A 21,292-nucleotide genomic window follows, 5' to 3' on the forward strand; every position below is an offset into this window, starting at 1 on the left:
ACAAAATGTGAATGTTAACCAAGAAACTACCACCATTATTTTAAACATATCACAACAGAACGCACAACAACAACTTGCACTTATATAGCACACTCCGTGCAGGACAGCGTCTCAGAGCACTTAACAGTGACTTCGAGCCGGGACAAAGGCTGGACTTGAAAAAAGGGAGAGAGGGCTTAAGGCAGAGGGATTGAGGGAGAGTGTCCCAAAGTTTCGAGGATTAGTGGCTGAAAGCCCAACCTCCAATGGTGGAGCGGAGGGTGCGAGGGACAAGCAGAAGGCTGGTGCCAGTTGAGCGGAGGTGCCGTGTGGTTTGTAGAGTGAGCAGGTCGGAGAGGTATGGAGGTGCCAGGGAGTGTAGGGATTTGAACCCGAGTGTGAGGATCTTGAAGTTGATCCGTTCGGTGATGGGGAGCCAGTGGAGCCTGGCCAACTCAATACAATACACTGCACAGATCTGATACAATAATAATCCTTGCATCTGATATAGAGTCTTATCACATCTTCGAGACCTCTCAAAAGCGCTTCACAGAATATACTGTAAAGTGAATTCACTATATTTTGTGGGCGAAACGCAGCAGCCAATTGCGCACAGCAGCGTCCCATAAACAGTCGTAGAATGAGTGTCCAAATTATTTTTTTTTTTTTGGAGGGATTATTACCCCCGGAAAAGCGATCCGTCAACTGACTAACAACCTGGTTCCTACTTACTGCTAGATAAACAGAGGCGTGTAGAATAAGGAAACTTGCCCAATGTTTTGTCCTGCCGGGAATCGAACCCAGGTCCTTTCGCTTGTGAGACGAGTGCTCTAACCACTACAGGAAGTATTAAGAAATATTAAGAAAACTAAATCATTTCAATGAGTTAGAAATGTTTCTTTTCCTTTTAAAAAATGGAAGTTAAATAATAACAATAATCTGCATATATTTTTAGTTATTTCAAAATAGCCTATTTTCTACCTGTTATAATGACTGGTTCATAAAAGCATTCATTGTGATTTCAATCTAAAGTATACCCTTAGGGAGTAGGGAGTAAGAACCGACTGTAAATCAGAGTGCCCTGCATAATGAAATCCCTGGTTTATGTTGCGATAACTAATTTCATTTGGGAGGCAATAGGGTACAATTGGCTTCAGGGTCCCTGGAAAGTGAACAAGTTTGAATTTTGTGCAACCACAGAATCAAAATCATCTGCAATGCCCTTGATTCCTAATCACCTTGCTATTCCATTTTCTTCTTTTTCTTTAACTGCACTGAATTTTGGTTCGGTTTCTGCGAGTTCCTTTTGCTTTTCTTCGATCTTCTCCAACAGCTTTAGCCTTTCCTTCAAGAGACGTTTCTACAGAGAGAGAGACAGAGAAAGATAAGTGGTGCTGTCGAAATGTTGAACCAGTTTTTGTTAACATAGAAATGGATAGAAAGAATGTAAGAGTGGTGTTAGTTCCATGGGATATCCCTGTACTGCAGTCCAGCTAGGTTCGACCTCCCCCTCAGCTCGGTGCCAAACTCCATCACTGTTGGGCGAGACGTGACACTGTGTGAAGGCATTACATAAATGCTAAATGCAAATACAAGCTCCAAAAGCAAACTAAGTTCAATGACAATTATGCATATAGTCATCCTTCAGCTGACTTTAAAGAAGCATTTGTTGCTCATGTTTTTGATATCGCCAGTATCACTGGTATATAATCTGTAATTGCTGCATTTGTAATGGTTCAATAGTCATATTTGACACCAAAACACTTAAGAGTATTTTCATATGAAGAACACTTTGATAAGAGAAGGAAAATTAATTTTGTTCTTTTTTCACCCAAAGGGTCGTGGAAATCTGGAACTCACACCCCCAAAAGGCTGTGGATGCTGGATTCTTCCACTGTCCAGAATGAGGTGGATAGATATTTGTTAGATAAGGGTATCAAGGAATATGGGGCAGGGGAGGGTAATTGGAGTTGAGGTACAGATCAGCCATGATCTTATAGAATGGCAGAACAGGCTCGAGGGGCTGAATGGCCTACTCCTGTTTCTATGTATCTATACACAAGATAAACACAAAGGAAGCAAAACAAAGGCAACGAGTATATTCTAACAACTGTCTGGCTGTCCCATTGACCTCATTATTTTTACTGTAGTCTCCACTTCCTTACCCTTTGCTCACTGTTCCCAACCATTTCATCTTGCAGATCCTTTGCTTTTAGTTCCAGCTTGGTCCTCTGTTTAATCTGCTCCTGTCGCTCAGAACTTAACTGTTCCTTCTCTTCTTTCATTGCTGAGATTTTTGCTTTCAGCTCACGCACCTGCCTCTCAATGTCCTTTTTAATTAAAAAAAAGTTTCAGTTTCAAAATAGTGAGGTGAAAAATCACATACATGCTCCGTAACACAACACGTTTCACGTCAGGACACACCAACATCAGTTCATTCGTTCGTTCACCTACAAAATATATTCAAGTTACAGCATATTCTGTGAAGCGTTTTGAGATGTCTCGAAGACATGATAAGGCGCTGTATCAAATGCGAGGATTATTATTATTTAGCTGGGCAAAGTAACAAAATGAAAAAGAATCATCAGAACCATTTGAAAAGGGGCTTGAAAATACTAAATTGTTTGGGAAGCAAGCAGGTGAGGGGATCAAATCAAAAACATTAGTGGAAAGTTTGATGAGTCAAATGGACTGTTTCTGCACTGTGAGTGAAATCAGGAAGTAATAATAATAATAATAATAATTAGTTTTTTACCTAAAGTGTAGTGGAAATCTGCAACTCTCTCTCCCCCAAAAGGCTGGGGATACTGGATCCATTCATATTTTCAATGTGGATATACATTTGTTAGATCAGAGTATCAAGGGATATGGGGCAAGGGCGGAGAGTTGGGAGTTGAGGTATATATCAGCCATGTTCTTGTAGAATGGCGGAACAGGCTCAAGGGGCTTAATGGCCTACTCCTGTTTCTGTGTAACATTCCATGAAGAAAACTAAAGATAAAACTATGCGTTAAATATACTCTTTTAAACTGTCAGCCAACCTTTTCACTCTAACTAGAATCACTATTGCTGTCTGAAAACCTGTCTGATTCTAGTCATACCCGCACAAAAAGATATCATTCTAAAAGTAAACAAGAGCAAATTACAATTTGGACAGGACCTCCAGAATTAATGGAAAGCAGAAATTGATTTTGAAAGAAACGTTAGGACAATTTTGCTGCACGCTTCAAAATCAAAAGCATGTTCCAGCTTTTTTTGCTGTCCCTGAACTTTCGCATTTCATATAGCGCGCAGCAATAAATTTTTATCTGAATAGAGGAACCATTTCAACCAAACACGATTGCTACCTAATAAATCAGTGCGCACTCATTTCAAATGCTAAACCCACATTCAGTTATAATGAGAAAAAAATTACCTCCATGTTATCCCTAGCTTCTTGCTGTGCATCACGGAGTTGTCTTGACTTCTCTCCACTGGTCTCACGTTTTGCCGAAAGCTGGCAACATAAATCACATTTCAATCAAACAGAAGTCAACAAGAATTTCAGATGAAACATTTATTAGTGGGACCCAATAATGGGTTCGTATATTATCAATCAATACTTATTGTTATGATGAAGAAATTCAATGTTTGAAGGCCGGATATTATATAACTCCTCAGATTTCGACAGTAGCGGAAAAATGATTAAGAAGCTAAAAGTCGACCGTACTCAATTGCTAGCTCTATCCAATATGGTCCGAGAAACTGACATGTCCCCAGCAAAAAACAATTAAAAAACAAAAGCAGATAGCTCTCAAAGCTTATTTTGCTTGGCAAAATAATTTGATAACAATAACAAATTACATTTGTACATAGTCGGGAGAACATCCCAAGGTGCTGGACAATCAGGGATTTGGATCTGAGGAGGGGGCTGGAATCAGGAAGGGCGGATGTCAGGGAGGGTAGCGGTAGGAGGGTGACCGAAGGCTCGGTTGAAGTCGAGGGTTTTGAGACGTGCCTTGAAGGAGGCAAGGGAGGGATGAGGCGAAGCGATTGTGGGATGGCGTTCCAAAAGGTAATAAGCAATAATAGTAATAATAAAATAATAAAGGCAATAGTATAAGAAACACTCCACAGTGTTCAGAAGTGCTCAGAAATTCCCAGGGCACGACTTCACAGTAATTTAGAAATGGCAATAGCCCTCATCTTACTTCATCAAGTTTAGCACGAGTCTCATTCAGCTCCTGATTATAAATAGTGTATTCCAATGCTCGTCTCATTTTATCCCATTTCTGATACTGTGCCAGCTCCTCCTTCTCATCTTCCAGTGTGTGCAGACGCTCCTCAATGTACTTTAACAGCTCGTTGATCTTCTCCCTCTTCCCCTCTGCGAGCAACCAAAATATGAAGTTAACAAAGTCTACGTATTCCAATTTGAGGACTCACCTTTGTGGTTTTATATTTGTATTCAACAAGGAGAGGACAATGAGTACTAAGAAACAGAATTTTTCATTTTATTTGGGGGCGCACAAGAGGAATGGTTGTGTGATTGTTAAGTGTCACCCAGCGGAGAAAACGGGGCACTCACTCACCAAAGTCTCGAAACTCACAGTTAACATAAAATCCTTAGAGAACAACATAATGGCCTTGCATCCCATCGCCCATAAAACCCATAACCTGGGCCAATAGAAAAGTGCGGCATTGTTTGCCAGAAATTGCGGGGAAAGTTTTTGCCACATTTTGCAGAAAAGTGCGGGGAGTTGATTGATGCTATTGAAGTACATTTTACTGTCGATCTACATTTTTCACTTTATTGATAAAAACTGAACATGAGGACATAACACATATTAGATTTATTGCGGGTTTGTAGCGGATGGTTTGTTTCTAGCGGATTCTGCTGGGAAAAGTGCAGCTGCTTTTTTCTGTTGGCCCAGCCCATGACCCAAAGATGACAGCAAAGTGCATTAATGCGACAAAACTTGCGCTTATATAGCACCCGTCAAGTAGCGCTCCCCGAGCGTTCGTAGGCGCACTTCACAAAATGATATGTGCAAAGCGATTTTCTTACCAGTTTCCTTCATTAGACTGATACTCTCCTCTTTACGTTCATCATACACTCTGGTGCCTGCAACTTCGCGAAGAAGTTTCAGTCGCTGGGAGTCAGGAGCTGTTGCCATTTGGTTAATCTGTTCAAAAATACAACACAGAGAGATAATAAACTATACCCTGGTACGACATAGATACAAAGGAGACAAATATTAGTGCAAATCCTTCACTGTCTAGCACCTGGGGACGTCTACCTGACATGAAAGGCACTATATAAATGCAATTTGTTGTAACTGTTAGCTTGGGAGTTCAATGCAAAAATGTACAAAATCTCCATGCTCAGAACAGCTACTTGTATCATTCAACAGAAGTCAACAAGCTCTCAGACTAGTTTAATATTAATATCTGAAAATAATATATGCTCAGAAAGAGTACGAAAAATATGCATCATTTATATCTATTGAACAGCCAAAAGTATCAATAGAAAAATCAGCAGGACAACTTTTTCCATCCAGTAACCTTACAGCCTCGACTGGTGAACATTGACAGAAATTATGAAAAAGCAGCCAGTGCACATGTCTACATGATCTACCAATTGATGGGGAATAAAAATTAACTGCAGGAAGGCAACATAAATGAAAGGAATATAAAGTTGGGGGAAGAGTGAAAATACAGGTACTGAAGGTACAAAGCAGGCCTTAAATGAATAGTTTAATCCAAATTTCAGCACACTACAGGCATAATGCAAAAATGTCACTTATGTTTGGGGAGACAAAAGAACAAGACTGGACTGTAAAATACAACACAATTTACAATTCTAAAGGCCCTTTCACATCAGTGGGACTTCTCAAAACATTCAATTCTGTTGGCTGGGCACACGTGACATCATGTGCAAGTGATGAGGTTCAATCCAATTTACCTCTTCACATTATAGATTTGCGAATGGAACAGTTTGCCAGAATCTTTGTCACAAAGATGGTACCTCTTAATATCACCAGACCAAACGTGCAGCTGGCATACATTCATTGAAACTCAATGAGCTATGAACTATAAAAAAAACACAGTACAATAATTATTTCCTAATTTTTAATTAGGACTTTAACATGCATGCATTCTTCTCCCTTAGGAAAAGGACTGCAATGTTCCTTTTAGTAATTAAGCAATCCAGTTTCTGGACCCATCGGGACAGAATCTTATTCTATTAATCATGCAGTGAGCAACTCAAAGTAAACATGATTCATAGAGTGACATTGTCAGCACAAGCATCTTATAAAGACGAATGGAATAAATAACTGATGTGTCACATACAGCAGAAACAAGTATTGGAAAGATCACGCTTAGATTAATAAACCAGCATAGAATCACAGAAATAATTTAATGATCCCTTGTATACTTTGCAACCTTATTGATGTTCTTAACTAAGGCCATACGACCTTCACCTAAGCATGTAGTAAAATAAAAATCAGATATTTACAAGGCAGAAAAACAGGAGGAAATTATACAACAGATCCTGTTACAAGGTGGTGGTGGTCATGATCCATTACAAGGCCCGATAGCCGGCTTCATTGGGCATAAACAGCAGCCGGGTCAGTTACAATGGTTGCTTTGTGCGTCAGCAGGCCCGACCGTCATTTCCCACACTGAGCAACGCAGGAAATGACGTTGACAGCAAGCTGATGACCTGGGAGCATCTATTTAGCACGAGAGCCAACTGGTGCTCAGGAAGCAAACTGGTCAGCTATATGCCCAGTAAACGTGGTCCATTCTGCAGCCACGATGTAACCAAATTAATTCAATAAAGAATATGCATTATAACTAGGCTGCACTGTATTCAATTAGCTTAAGAAAACTGGTTGATCACTCTTGGAAGGTGTTTTCTTTTCTTGCTGGCGAAAGAAGACCAAGGTCCATCTAGTTCACCTTCCGCCATCCTGGCAGTCGCTTGACATGTCGTATCCCAAGCTATACACTGTATCCCAAGATATTATTTTCTAGCAGAAACCTATCTAATTTGTTCCTGAAACAAATGACATTTTCTGCTTACACTGTCTCCCAAGGAAGACTGTGAAAAGTTTCAACTCCTCAGGAATATTTAAAAGATGTCTGGATAGATACTTGAGTAGCAGAGGTATACATTTCAGGGTTACGGCAAAAGGGTGGAGCATTTGAATTAAATGATCTATCAAGATCCCATAACCTGTTGCTATTTTCCAATATTTAATATTCAAATGGCTGCTGCGTTTCGCCCACAAAATAAAGAACATAAGAACATAATAATTTGCTGGCGAAAGAAGACCAAAGTCCATCTAGTTCGCCATCCTGGCAGTCGCTTGACATGTCGTATCCCAAGCTATACACTGTATCCCGAGATATTATTTTCTAGTAGAAATCTAGCTAATTTATTCCTGAAACAAATACCATTTTCTGCTTACACTGTCTCCCTGGGAAGCCTGTTAATCCACTATGCAATATATTCTATGACGTGCTTTGAGACGGCTCGACGACATGATAAGGCGCTATATCAAATGTAATTATAAAAATAATCCTTGCATTTGATACATATTACAGAATATACTGTAAAGTACAGTGACTGTGTATTTTGTTTGTGATATTCTTATGTTCACTGAAAATCACATTTAAATAGGAAAGTTGTGATATTCTGCCTTCAGTATACCAAGATACAAATTCCATTGCCCAAGTCTGTACAAGATCAGTCTTTTCAGATATTACCCAATCTTTGGATACTAAAGCCAAGACCTGTTGAAACAATTTACTCAAGCATTCTAGCCCACCACTATTGCCCCAAAAATGCTTTTGTTCAAATATTTTACACCTACAAGTACCACTGTGAGTCACTATCATCCTCTGCTATCTGAATCACGGTACTCAGTATACGCCAACCCAACCAACTTTGTCTGGTTACCAAGGTCACTTTCAGAGAGAGAGAGAGAGAGAGAGAGAGAAAGGCTGAAGGACAAAAAAAAAGTAATCGGTCAAAACAAAGTTTTTTTTGTTCAGCCACATGCGGAAACCATGCTTTAAGGGTATGCAAAGCCAATTGAGAATTCCATGCATCCCACTACACATGGATAGACTGTTGGGATGGAATACGCACTCTCTCTCCCTGGAGGGACGCAACCTGCTTACCTAATTCCGGAAAGTATTAGGCGCAGATTGGCAAGAGCCAAGGCTTAGGGACCCCAGAGTGTGTGTTGGGGTAACTGCTGGAGTCTCACCAGCTAAAACCGCATGGCTTGCCGTTGGTATTGCTGTCAGGCAAGCTTTCCCGCTGCTTGTCCAGGTACGACCAGCCTACCCGTCAGGGGTTTGGCTTCCAAAAAAAAATCTACGTAGGTCAGCCTTATTATAATAGTCTACTGCAGGTTCCGATATAACCTGGTAACTGTGTTTTCTTAAAAAGTAACACTCCGTCTGGTGGGCTTCCTGCTCAAGGAATGCAGGTTTCACCACTTCAGCTACAACCCTGGCAACTCCAAAAGTGAGTACACACGGTCTCAATATTACACACCCCGTTTATAACTCAGTTTCATTGTGTGGACCCCCCCCCATTCACTGCATTATAAGGACACCGCATTGTAAATAATTCAGACAGCTGCAAATGGTAACTATAATGCTCAAAGAGTATTTTCACTCTTACGTTAAGGAATTAAGCGAAACTGAGCACACCACACACAGGTGCAGATGGTACACTCACTCCAAAGACTAAGTGGGCTGACTCATCGATTTCAACCGAAACCTAAGACTTGTTAAAGCAAATACAATCTGCGATAAGATGCAGCTGAGTTGTCAAGCGATATCCTGTCAGGACACAACAGTTTCCAAAGCAAGTGTAAATATAACTTCACACACTGACAGCTAATCTCCATTCCCCTCCTCACAGAATCATAAAGTTGTACAGTACAAAAAGAAGCCATTCGGCCCATCGAGTTTGTGGCGGCTCTTTGAATAGAGCAATTAATGTCAATCCCACTCCCCAGCCCTTTCCCCATAACCCTGCAAATCCGTCCTCCTCAAATACCCGTCCACCGCGTTTTTAAAAGTAGTTATCGAATCGGCCTCGACCGCCCTTTCAGGCAATGGGTTCCAGATTCGAACAACTGGTTGCGTGAAAAAATGTCTTCTCACCTCTCCCCTCTGCTTCTTTTAGAGACTGTTTTGAATCTGTGACCTCGAGTCACCGACACACACCAGTGGAAACAGTTTTTTCCTTTCTAACCTATCAAATCCCCTCATGATTTTGAGGACCACTATTAGGTCTTCTCGTAACCTTCTCTGCTCCAATGAGAATAATCCTCGCCTCTCGTGCCTTTCCTCATAATCAAGGTCCCTCATTCCTGGTACCATCCTCGTAAATCTCCTCTGCAGCATTTCCAATGCCTTAACATCCTTCCTATAGTGTGGTGCCCAGAACTGGGCGCAGTATTCTAACTGAGGCCTAACCAGTGTTTTATATAGGTTAATCATAACCTCCTGACTCTTGTACTCTATGCCCCTATTTATAAAGCCTAGAATCCCATTTGCCCTTTTTACAGCCTTATCTACTTGTCCTGCCACCTTCAAGGATTTATTTACCTGCACCCCAAGGTCTCTCTGTTCTTTTATACCCCTTAAGATTGTATTACCAGCCTGTATTGCCTCCCCTCATTCTTTCTACCAAAATGCATTACTTTGCATTTCTCTACATTGAAACTCATCTGCCATGTGTCGCCCATTTTACTATTCTGTCTATGTCTTCCTGCAATTGGCTCCTACCCTTCTCACTGTTTACTACCCTATCTAACTTTCTGACGTCCGCAAACTTGGAAATGGTACTTGCTATACCCAAGTCCAGATCATTTATGTATATTAAGAAGAGCAGTGGTCCTAATACCGCGCCCTGGGGGACGCCACTGTACACTTCCCTCCAGTCAGAAAAGCAGCCGTTCACCACAACTCTCTGCTTTCTGTCTTCCAGCCAGTTCTGGATCCATGCTGCCACTCCCCCTTTTATACCATAGGCTTCTATCTTTCTTACAAGTCTTTCATGTGGCACTTGTCAAATGCCTTTTGAAAGTCCATATAAACAACATCAACTGCACTACCTTTATCCACCCTCTCCGTTACCTCATCGAAAAATTCTATTAGATTTGTTAGACAAGATTTGCCTTTAACAAATCCATGTTGGCTGTCCCTAATTATCCCATATTCTTCTAAGTGAAGATTTATTCTGTCCCGGATTATAGTCTCCAGGAGTTTCCCCACTACCGATGTTAGGCTGACTGGCCTGTAGTTCCCAGGTTTGTCCTTCTGTTCCTTTTTGTACAGGGGAGTCACATTGGCCACTCTCCAGTCCTTTGGCACCATTCCTGTGTCCGACGAAGATTGAAAAATTGTAGCCAAAGCCTCCGCTATTTGTACCCGTACCTCCCATAGTAACCTTGGTTGCATCCCGTCCGGACCGGGCGACTTATCTACCTTCAGCCCAGTCGACCTTTTCAGTACTTCCTCTTTGTTTATACTTATCCTATCCATTCCCTCTACCCTCTCCTCTGATACTACGGCATTTGGTGCATCCACTTCTTTTGTGAAGACAGATGCAAAGTACTCATTCAGCACATCAGCCATGCCCTCTGCCTCCACAATAAGTTTTTCCCTTTTGGTCCTTAATTGGCCCCAGGCTAACTTTGACTAGCCTTTTTTTCTTGATATGTTTGTAAAGTACTTTAGAATTGCCTTTAATGTTACCCGCTAACCGTTTTTTGTATAATCTTTTTGCCCCTCTTATTTCCTTTTTCAAATCTCTTCTGCACTTCCTATATTCTATTTGGTTGTCTTCTGTATCTTGAGTTGACATTTGTCCTCCTCCTCAACCACAAATAAAATGCAAATTTGTTTCTTCCCATCCCTCCCTCAACAGTTTTCTCGAACTGAAAGTGACTGTTGTAATCAGATCAAAGTGTTGATCAAGCTGACAGGGATGAGAGAAGCTGTATTAAAAATTACAACAGATATCACTGCCACTCAAGCTCTTAATCATAGCTATGAAGAAGACTAGCTACAAAATCTAAGTTCAAAGACTGTTGCAGGCTCCAAAATGAATTGAACCAGTTTCACCAAATGAACTGCTGTTCGGATATCTGACATGGCAACACTTCAGTCTTAATTACTCCTTTAGTCTGACTCTCTACGTGACTTATTGTTCCAAATAAAGGATCTTTTTGCAGTGATAGAGTTTAAAAAAAACATTCTTCAAGCCACGAAAGACCATAAGGATGAATATTTTTGATTCCATTACCTTGCCTTGCTTGACAATGTAGTAAGGATTGCTTCTTGAAAATCCAGCACTCTCCAAAAGATTCATGACATCATTTTTCCTATTGAACAAAAAGAGGAGGGGGGGGGAAGTTATGATACAAATGTAGCCATGACACTGTTCCCATAGCAGTTATGTAAGGTACTGCCACTGTACTTAAGCGCTTTGAGACACCATCCGGTGTAGAGGGCGTTATATAAATCCAAGTTGTTGTTATCACTAATCAATCAGACCTTGAAGGTCCCAGTTTCAATCACCAGACCATGCTGAGAAAGCTACAAATTTAATTAAGAATTCACGTAATCAAGGACCCTGGCAGCTTAGTTATTGTATGTATATAAATGTACCAATAGGATTTAAATAAGATGTAAACTCCATTAAAATAATCTTATTATAAGATTATTTATCTCATATCCAAAAGTGGACTAGAAACTGGAAACAAAACTTACGTCACCATTTTTTTGTCTAAAAAGTACTGATCCTTCTTAGCTCCAATGACACGGCGGAGCGAAACCTCTTCTTTATCGATCTACAGAATGGAAAAAAAGGCATTTTAATAATTGGCCATATAAATAAGGATAAGCATAAGGAAAAAAAGGAACAACTCTAAAGGTGCTAAATAAGTGCTAACTGTTGTTGCAACCTTGATGCAGTGATGTTCCAGACTATCCCTTTCTCCTGTCAGGAGAAAGCGGTACCTTACACTAGGTAACTTAAAAGAGAAAGCCAGTCCTTACTCACAACGTGCAAAGTAATTAACAGTAAAATGAAATTCAGTGACGAACATACTTACTGGTAATCTGTTGTCTGAATTATCGAATATGATTTCAACAAACGCTGAAATAACACGAGGTCCAGTTCCTTCCTATAAAGAGCAATCAAAAAACTGAAGTGAATCAAACATGTAATTGTACTGAAATATTCCGTATAAAAATTACAATGTGTATTGTAATTAAATCAGCAATATTAAATGCAAAACAAAAGGGAATGAGACAGTGTGACATTCGCTGATTCTAAGAATGAAGGGAATTGCCAAGCTAGATAGGGGATCACTCTTCATTCTGGTAAAGAGATCCATAACAAGGGAACATAATTGGAACAAAGTCAGTTAGATGTTAAGTCAGGTGATACTTCTTCACATAGAAATTAGATCTCTTTACATCACTACTTGAACCTTTGGTGATATGAATGAAAAATAATACGTTGTTATGTCAAGCAATGCCATAAGGCTAAACTTTTTAATCAGAAAGTTCTTAAAAAAAAGCAAGTACTTTCAAAATTAGATACATATTTACTGAAAAATATGTACCTTGCTCTTGAGATACAGATGGTTGTTAAATGCGACACAAAATTAGTCAATTTTTTTTTGCCCCTCTGCAACCGATTAGTACTTACATGCAACAGAGCAAGTCTCTGTTCCGGACGAAGGTGGCTGAACTCATCACTGAGCACAAACTGGATCGCTGGGAGGAGGATAACAAAAAAGGAATTAAATGTGAATATATTTACATTCAAAGAATTGCCAAAATTGATCCGGTTCAGTCATTGTACAAGAACACATTCAAAATTAATATATTAAAGGGTATGAAGAAGCACAGTAATGAGATTGTGGAGTTAGAACCAGCACAGACATGATGGGTCTGGTCGAATGGCCTCCTTTTAGAAGGTTAAAATTCTATGATGCTTCAGATGAACCTCTAATCTCTCCGATTGTGAGTCTCAAGATCTTCACAAAGGTGTGGAAAAGGAATTAGGGAAATTCCCTTTACCTCCTCCGGGAAGCGTTTGAATCTCTGACTGGAGCTTTCATAAAGCAGTAAGTTTGCAGTCTAGGAATTATTATTTGGGACAGTCACAGCCATAAACCCATACACTACCAACCCTATCTTCTAAATGTGCTACACTGAGGTACCATTCCCAGCAAAAGTCATTATGAACATAACAAGGGCGTAGTTAAACATTTTATTTTGTACAAATATTGAAGTTAGATTTTTAGCAGCCAAATGGATGGAGGTAATAATTTTATATTTTAAAGCTTGTCATCATTATAGTGAACATATTCTCTGAAACGTTATAGTAACTTCTGAAAAAGCGACTTTTTGTTTAAACAAGTATCAAATCTTACCATAGAAAAAGTTACTTTTTCCAGATCCATTTCGACCAACTGAAGATAAAGGACATAGAAAAGTTATACCACAATACGTGCAACACAATACCACTTTTCACCTCTCCAGAGAGATGAAAAAATGTACGTGCCTATCAAATTCCTTACTGAAAGGCCTAAATCAGAAGCTAAATGAGTTTAAATTTTATTACAGTAAGACAATTCTAAGTAAACTCAAACGCACATCATCTATCATGTACGAAAAATAGTTGGAAACTGACTCAAGCTCACAGAGAGCTCTAAATTGTAGGTGTACACATAAAGTAATACAAATAATTTAACAGTACTCGCTTGGAACCTTTACAATCAACTGGCTGGTTAAATCCTATTGAATTATCCAATGCAAAACCTTACCTATGACGTTGTGTTTTGAGCTGAAAGGGTCAACAATTGTTTGATCCCTATAGCTGCGGAAACCCTGGATAATTACCTGAAAGCAAGAAACAGTAAAATTAACTCCCTCATGATATAATTAGATTCCATATACATTGAATCAAATAGAACGTAAAGCAAAAGGGTTTTCATCAACGCAGCCACTCCCTACAGAGAATACGGGACTAGTACATTTTGAAGGAAATTGAGAAGGGATAAGACTACACAGGAATTTAGGGTAAAGAGGACATTCGGCTCACAACATCCACCCCAGCACAACAATTCATTCCAATGACACTCCTCACAATCAATTTCTCCCAATCCCACTTTCCCATCTTCTTGTATATTCTTTTAACATTTTCTACTTCCCAAGTATCTATCAATCTCTTTCTCGAGCTCCTCACCCAAAAGCTTTTTCATGCACGACTTTCCAGAACTGCTCATTTTAACATGTTATCATTGTCTGCAAAAAGAGATTCAACCTCGCCTCAGTGCTAACCTATTTGCCTTACGTTTAAGATCACACCCTCTAGTGATTGACCAAGGAAAAAGTCATACTCTGTTTACACTATCAATTTAAGACCATTTATTTAGGCTGACACTAATGTCCTTGGAAAGATTTCTAGAGTTCATAAGCACAGCATTGCCTTTTATGCACAACCTTACGCATCGTATAGGTTTAAACTAAAAGGAAACTCTTTTTTGACTTGAAGAATAATATTTCCAATTCTATCTCATGACATTATTTTTGTAGAGTCCTTGCTAGATTTTCATACAAACCAATGACACGTTCGATAATGAATTTCAGGCTACAAGATGATGTTTGGTTTTGTTCTCAAAGGATAGTTAACAGGACTGTCACTGGCCACTGACAGGTTTCTTTTCCTGAGCTGGACAGTTTTCCTGTTTCCTCCCCCACCCACTCCAGGATAGTTCCATCGCTGGCTCTGACGTTGGCTGTTAATTAAAATATTCAAGCAAGGAAATGTTGGAACAACAATAATGTGGTTGTACCGATCTTTTATAAGAATCTCTTGCAGGTGCTACTAGTAGAATACAAATTGTGATGCAAGGCTTTGGCTTCATGCCTCACTTGTTCCCTGGAGGATATTTACATGTTTGTATATTATACAAAAATAGCACTCTAGTGAGCCAACAATCACAAAATACACTCGGTCATTAATTTTTATTTTATTAAGATAGCTTTTATTGAGCTGACCAACCACAATGCACTGTGAAGTCAGAACCACTCAACCCTAAATAACATTTCAGTCCCATCAAATCGCCAGTAGAAACGGAAGTTTTTGTTGGAAAACTGCATCAAAAGCTTACACATTATTGAAAGAAAGTTACTATTACTAGGGAGAAGGGGTCGAATGTGCACCAAGTGTGAATAGCTGTACTACATTCCATGTGTAAACACACATGTACAGAGGGAATTACAGTTCCCCTTAATTACATAATTATCACATCAAAAAGAATGTCTGTTACAACAACAACAGATTGCTTTTATATAACACCTTTTAGGTCGAAAGGATGTCCCAAGGCGCTAATTATTTTGTAAATATTATGATTTGTTTAACTGCATAATTGAGAGGACCTGTAATGTGCTCTGTACACATCCATTTACACAACACATAATAGATCCCGTAAAATCATAGCACACAATTAACAAATGAAGTGCAGAAATGTATCTAAGGATATACATAAGGTATCAATAATAATAATAATCCATGCATTTGATGTAGCGCTTTTCACGTCTTCTCGACGTCTCAAAGCGCTTCACAGAATAGACTGTAAAGTGAATTGACTGTACATTTGTGGGCGAACGCGGCAGCCAATTGCGCACAGCAGAGTCCCACAAACAGTCGTGGATTAAAAATGACCAATTTATTATTGTTTTGTTTTGGAGGATTATTAGGCTCTGTGTGGAGTAAGGAAACTTGCCCAAGGTTTATGATAATAATAATCCTTGCATTTGATATAGCACTTTTCACGTCGGGAGGACGTCCCAAAGCACTTCACAGAACACACTGTAAAGTGAATTGACTGTATATTTGTGGGCGAACGCGGCAGCCAATTGCGCACAGCAATGTCCCACAAACAGTCGTAGATTGAAAATGACCAATTTATTATTGTTTTTGTTTTTTTGGAGTCCTGTAGCTCAGTGGTTAGAGCACTCGCTTTGCAAGCGAGAGACCTGAGTTCAATTCCAGGCAGAGGGCGAAACCTTGGGCAAGTTTCCTTACTCCACACAGAGCCTAATAATAATCCCTCCAAAACCAAAAACAATAATAAATTAGTCACTTTCAATCTACGACTGTTTGTGGGACATTGCTGTGCGCAATTGACTGCCGCGTTCGCCCACAAATATACAGTCAATTCACTTTACAGTGTGTTCTGTGAAGCGCATTGGGACGTCCTCCCGACGTGAAAAGCGCTATATCAAATGCAAGGATTATTATTATTATTAGGCGTGTGGAGTAAGGGAACTTGCCCAAGGTTTCGCTCTGCTTGGAATTGAACCCAGGTGTCTCGCTTGCAGGGCGAGTGCTCTAACCACTGAGCTACAGGACTCCACTCTATTATTATTATTATAAGGTATCAACACCAAAATGATACAAGTGCAGTTGTCAATTAGAAAAAAAGAAAGTTCCCTCCAACAGTCAGATTTTTTAAATTAGAATCAGAATGGATGTGGTTGGTGTTACAAGTTTAACAGAACAGAATAGTTGGAGACATCTTCCACAGTTATTTTGATTCTGATGGCCTGTGTTACGCACCTCGCTTACAAGAGGCCAGGTTTTGCAGCTTTTGATAATATCTGAAGTTTTGCCCCGGTATCCCAGGTCTTTTAAGCTTTCTCAATCACTATACATTATGATTTCATACCCACTGAAGCTCAAAGTTATTTTACCAAAACCAAATGATTTGTTTTAAAAAAAAGTAGAAATGGACTGCATTTCAATCAGCTCCGAAAATTGAAAAATATAATTTCAGGCAGTCATACCTGAAATTTTAACCTCGTGCTTTTTTTCTTTCTACTGATTGACTGCTGTGTATTTCCATTACTTCTGTTTTATTTAATGGGCAGATACCGTTCAAAAATATCTACACAGAGAGTTTTCGAATTATTATTATTTATGTATTTCACACAGAGTTGTTACGGTCTAGAATGCACCCTCTGAAAGTCTGGTGGAAACGGATTCAATAACAACTTTCAAAAGGTAATTGGATAGGTACTTGAAAAGGACAAATTTGCAGGGTTATGGGGAAAGAGCAAGGAGTGGGACTGATTGGGTCGCTCTTCCAAAGAGCCGGTATAGGCACGCTGAGTTGAATGGCCTCCTTCTGTGCTGTGATATTCTACGATTCTAAGCTCATCCAAGTGCCATTAGTGAGAGCTTGCAACTGAAATGTCGGTGCAGTACCAGGGTGCCATTTACTCCTTGCCATTGCCATTTACAACAACAACAACAATTGTGTTTTCAAAGTAGCATTATGGAGATTTGCCAGAAAATCCGAATGAGGATAGTTACTGGCATAACTGGCAGCCCACTCATTTTCTTTCTTATTAAATAATTTCAAGTAAACAAATCTTTGATTCTACGAGTACTTCCATTGTACATATTAAGTGTCAGCCTGGCTCAGTTGGTACCACTGTCACTTCTGGGTCAGAAGGTTATGGATTCAACCCCTACATTTAGTCAAGAGCTCATAATCTTAGGTAATGCTTCAGCACAGTGTTGGGGAGCACTAAATCGTTGGGAGGTGGAAGATACCCTGACACTATTTGAAAAGTGTCAATCCACGACTGTTTGTGGGACACTGTTGTGCGAAATTGGCTGCCACGTTTCGCCCACAAATATACGGTCAATTCACTTGACAGTGTAAAGCACTTTGTGACATCTAGAAGATGTGAAAAGCACGTGAAAATGCAAAGATTATTATTATTATTAAGAGATGTTGAGCATCTCTTCTCGTCTTTGCCAAAGAATTCTACAAACTCGTCTTTTACTTCTTGACTATTTATATAATAATAATAATAATCCTTGCATTTGATATAGCGCTTTTCACGTCGGGAGGACGTCCCAAAGCGCTTCACAGAACACACTGTAAAGTGAATTGACTGTATATTTGTGGGCGAACGCGGCAGCCAATTGCGCACAGCAATGTCCCACAAACAGTCGTAGATTGAAAATGACCAATTTATTATTGTTTTTGGTTTTGGAGGGATTATTATTAGGCTCTGTGTGGAGTAAGGAAACTTGCCCAAGGTTTCGCCCTCTGTCTGGAATTGAACTCCGGTCTCTCACTTGCAAAGTGAGTGCTCTAACCACTGAGCTACAGGACTCACTATTTGTGGGGACCTTGATGTTCACAAATTGGCTGCTGCTTTTGTGTAAAACTACACAGTCACCCAGTCATGTGATAGTGATCTTCTGAGACATTTTGATGTTATAGGCTCTATATTAATTTGCAAGCAATATTATTTACCCACCGAACCAGCGGGAAATCACTAGATTGATTGGTTTGTTTTTCTCAATTCTTATTTCTCCATTTGTAGCTCGTTACTCATCACTATTTTTCATAACTTGGATGTGAATGGAGAAGGCAGCAGTGGATCTCACTGAATTAAAAGGAAAGGGATGTGGAGGGATGTATTTCATCTTCGATATATAAAAAAATGACTACAATTACTTTTATTTTGCCTGTAGGGAGGAATCCTAACTTTTTTTAAAAAAGAACACTTTACTCTGGATTTTCCTCATCCGCATAGGTCCTCCGGTTACCTCACAATTTAAGAGAAGCATTGCAGGCAACTCTAACAGTTAAGATTAGCAGAAGACAATAGTCTTTATTGATACTGTATATTCCTATGAAATCTAGAACGAAAGAGAAGAGAGCCCGTCCTTGAAGGTGAAAAACCACTGCGAGGGGATTGGGGGGGGATCTATGTTCATTTACTTTTTTGGGGGGGGTCAGCCGGGTGTCTGATGCCTGTGGAAACCTATCACCATGCTTAAAGAGTATCCAAACGAAACTGAGAAATCTGTGCATCCCATCTGCACATGGAAGTTCCAGAGGTAAAGATTGTTGGAATGAAATGCGCACCCTCTCCCTAGAGGGACGCAACCTGCTTACCTAATTCTGATATGACCCGGGCCTAATATTTAATGTATTAAACTGTAAAAAAAAATTAAAACTAAACCGAATAGCTCACCCACCTTTAAAAGAGCATACGTTAGCCTTCAATACGCTCAACTTTCGAAAAAAAAACTTCAGACAAGTTGAAAGCAGAAAAAGATATTTATCTTCAACAGGGGAAACAAATAAACTGGCCAATATGAGCATGTGGGTGTCCCTTGCATTTACTCTCCTCATGAGCATCAGTGACAGAATCCCTGGCAAAGCCTAACTGTCAAGGCAACTTCACCAGACAGAAACTACCCTTGTTCAAAACCAGGCCTGCGATTCCTAGCTCTCCATCAACAACAACAACAAAATTACATTTGTATTACATTTGCGAGGACGTCCCAAGGCGCTGGACAGACAAGAGTTTCGGAACCGAGCTGGGGTTGGGATCGGGGAGGGTGGCGGGCAGGGAGGGGAATAATAATAATAATAATCCCTGCGTTTGATATAGCGCTCTTCTAGACGTCTCAAAGCGCGGGAAGCAGGGAGATCAAAAGCACGGTCGAAGAGGAGGGTCTTGAGATGGGTCTTGAAGGAGGCGAGGGAGGGGGCGAGGCGGAGGGACAGCGGGATGGAATTCCACAGGGTGGGGGCAGAGTGGCAAAAGGCCCGTCCGCCAATAGTGGGGCGAGCGAGGCGGGGGACGTGAAGCAGGCCGGAGCCCGCTGACCGGAGGGAGCGAGCAGGATGGTAGGGGGTTAGGAGGTTGCAGAGGTGGTGGTGGGGGAGGTGGGGGGGGGGGAGCAAGACCATGGTGGGCTTTGAAGGCGAGGACCAGGATCTTGAAGTGTATCCTCTGTGTGATGGGAAGCCAGTGGAATCGGGCGAGTTTGGGGTGGGGTGGGGGGGGGGTGATAGGGTCGCGGAGCCTTGGCTGACAGTCTGGGCTGACACTCCCCAACACCTGGACCTGCCCGACCCCGGTTCGCTCGCGAAAATACACAGTCACTTCACTTCACAGTACATCCCGTGGAGCGCTTTGAGGCGTCGCGACGACGCGATAAGGCGCTCTATCAAAAAAAAATGCAAAGGGTATTAACAACAACCTGGAAACTTTGGTGGGAGCGCAGACTTGATTTGAATCAGACTATCATTCCCCCGTCCCCCCCTCCCCCCACCACCCCGTCCCCCCCCCCCTCCCCCAAATTAGCCTCGCGACCCTTATTGGAGTGCAGTGGAGGACCCGGCGGGTTTCCTCACCCCCACACACGCCTCTGGTGACCGACCCGGCAGCGAGTCGGAACCCGGGCGTCACGCCGACCGGCGGATCGCTTTTCCGGGGGTAATAATCCCCTTCATCGAAAATAGATAGTAACTGTGTGGGGGAGAGGGGGGGGGAGAGGGGGGGGAGGGGTCGCTGCTCTCACCCCCCCCCCGCGGCTGTTCGCGCGCGTGCGCGCGGTGGGGGGTGGGGGGGAAAGGGGGGACGTCGCTGAGCGCGATTGGCTGCCGCGTCTCTCGCCCGCGAAAATACACAGTCACTACACCTTCCAGTCTTGTCGCGTGAAGCGCATTCGAGGCGCCTCGACGACGCGATCGGGCGCAAAGAGTCTCGAACGCAAGACTTATTATTATTATTATTATTATCATTACTCTCCCGCCGCCGCCGCTGTTTCCCGGGGGGGGGGGGGGGGGGGAGCCGGGCCTAGGCCGCGCCGCGCCGCCTGTACCTGTTTGATGTACATTCTCCTCACGGAGCTCGGCCTCGCCGCCCCGGCGGCCCGTGTTTTTGTGCGTCAAGGAACCCCCCCCACACACACACACACACACGCACACCCACACACACGTGCGTGTCTGTGGCTACAACCCGGCGACGGAGGGCGGGACGGGAGCGGCGGACGCCACCGCTCGGAAATGTAGTCCCCAAATAAATCCGTATCTTCTCCGCCGGAGAAACAACACCGAGAACGGCGCCAAAATGGCGGCGGCCGCGCGCCCGCCCGCCCGCCCGCACCATCTGACCGCCCGGGAGGGGGGGGGGGGGGCGGGTGAGGCTGAGAGCGGCCTCCGCGGCTCCAACCGACCCGGGGCTGCGCGTGCACTCCATTCCATGTTGGTTGAGGCAATCGTCCGATTCTCGGTCGTTCGTTCGTTCAGCGCTTTTTATTGCCAAGTTCGTAACTTGTTTGACCTCTCTCCCCCCCACACTCCCCCCCCTCACTCCGGGCCGATGGTTTGATCCGGGGTCGGGGGGGGCGTGAGTTAAAAAATCGGCGGCAAAGTAAAATTCTGGCGCCTGTCTT

General features: G+C 41.8%; 1 protein-coding gene across 1 annotated transcript in view; it reads right to left on the bottom strand.

Moving 5' to 3' along the window:
- The window catches only part of smc3 (structural maintenance of chromosomes 3), a 42,490-nt gene extending 21,519 nt beyond the window's left edge, over positions 1-20,971 (bottom strand). Inside the window, exons 1-12 of the mRNA XM_042336717.1 lie at positions 20,720-20,971; positions 13,836-13,911; positions 13,443-13,481; positions 12,713-12,780; positions 12,111-12,182; positions 11,767-11,846; positions 11,300-11,378; positions 5,027-5,144; positions 4,170-4,345; positions 3,395-3,475; positions 2,145-2,309; positions 1,218-1,339 (exon numbers count right to left, since the gene is read on the bottom strand). Coding sequence (XP_042192651.1) covers positions 1,218-1,339; positions 2,145-2,309; positions 3,395-3,475; positions 4,170-4,345; positions 5,027-5,144; positions 11,300-11,378; positions 11,767-11,846; positions 12,111-12,182; positions 12,713-12,780; positions 13,443-13,481; positions 13,836-13,911; positions 20,720-20,734 — 1,091 coding nt within the window. The 5' untranslated portion in view covers positions 20,735-20,971. The remainder of the gene's footprint in view (positions 1-1,217; positions 1,340-2,144; positions 2,310-3,394; positions 3,476-4,169; positions 4,346-5,026; positions 5,145-11,299; positions 11,379-11,766; positions 11,847-12,110; positions 12,183-12,712; positions 12,781-13,442; positions 13,482-13,835; positions 13,912-20,719) is intronic.
- Positions 20,972-21,292: the final 321 nt, after the last annotated feature.

Source organism: Callorhinchus milii, unplaced genomic scaffold (genome assembly GCF_018977255.1).
Source record: "Callorhinchus milii isolate IMCB2004 unplaced genomic scaffold, IMCB_Cmil_1.0 Scaffold7, whole genome shotgun sequence".
Classification (NCBI taxonomy): domain Eukaryota; kingdom Metazoa; phylum Chordata; class Chondrichthyes; order Chimaeriformes; family Callorhinchidae; genus Callorhinchus; species Callorhinchus milii.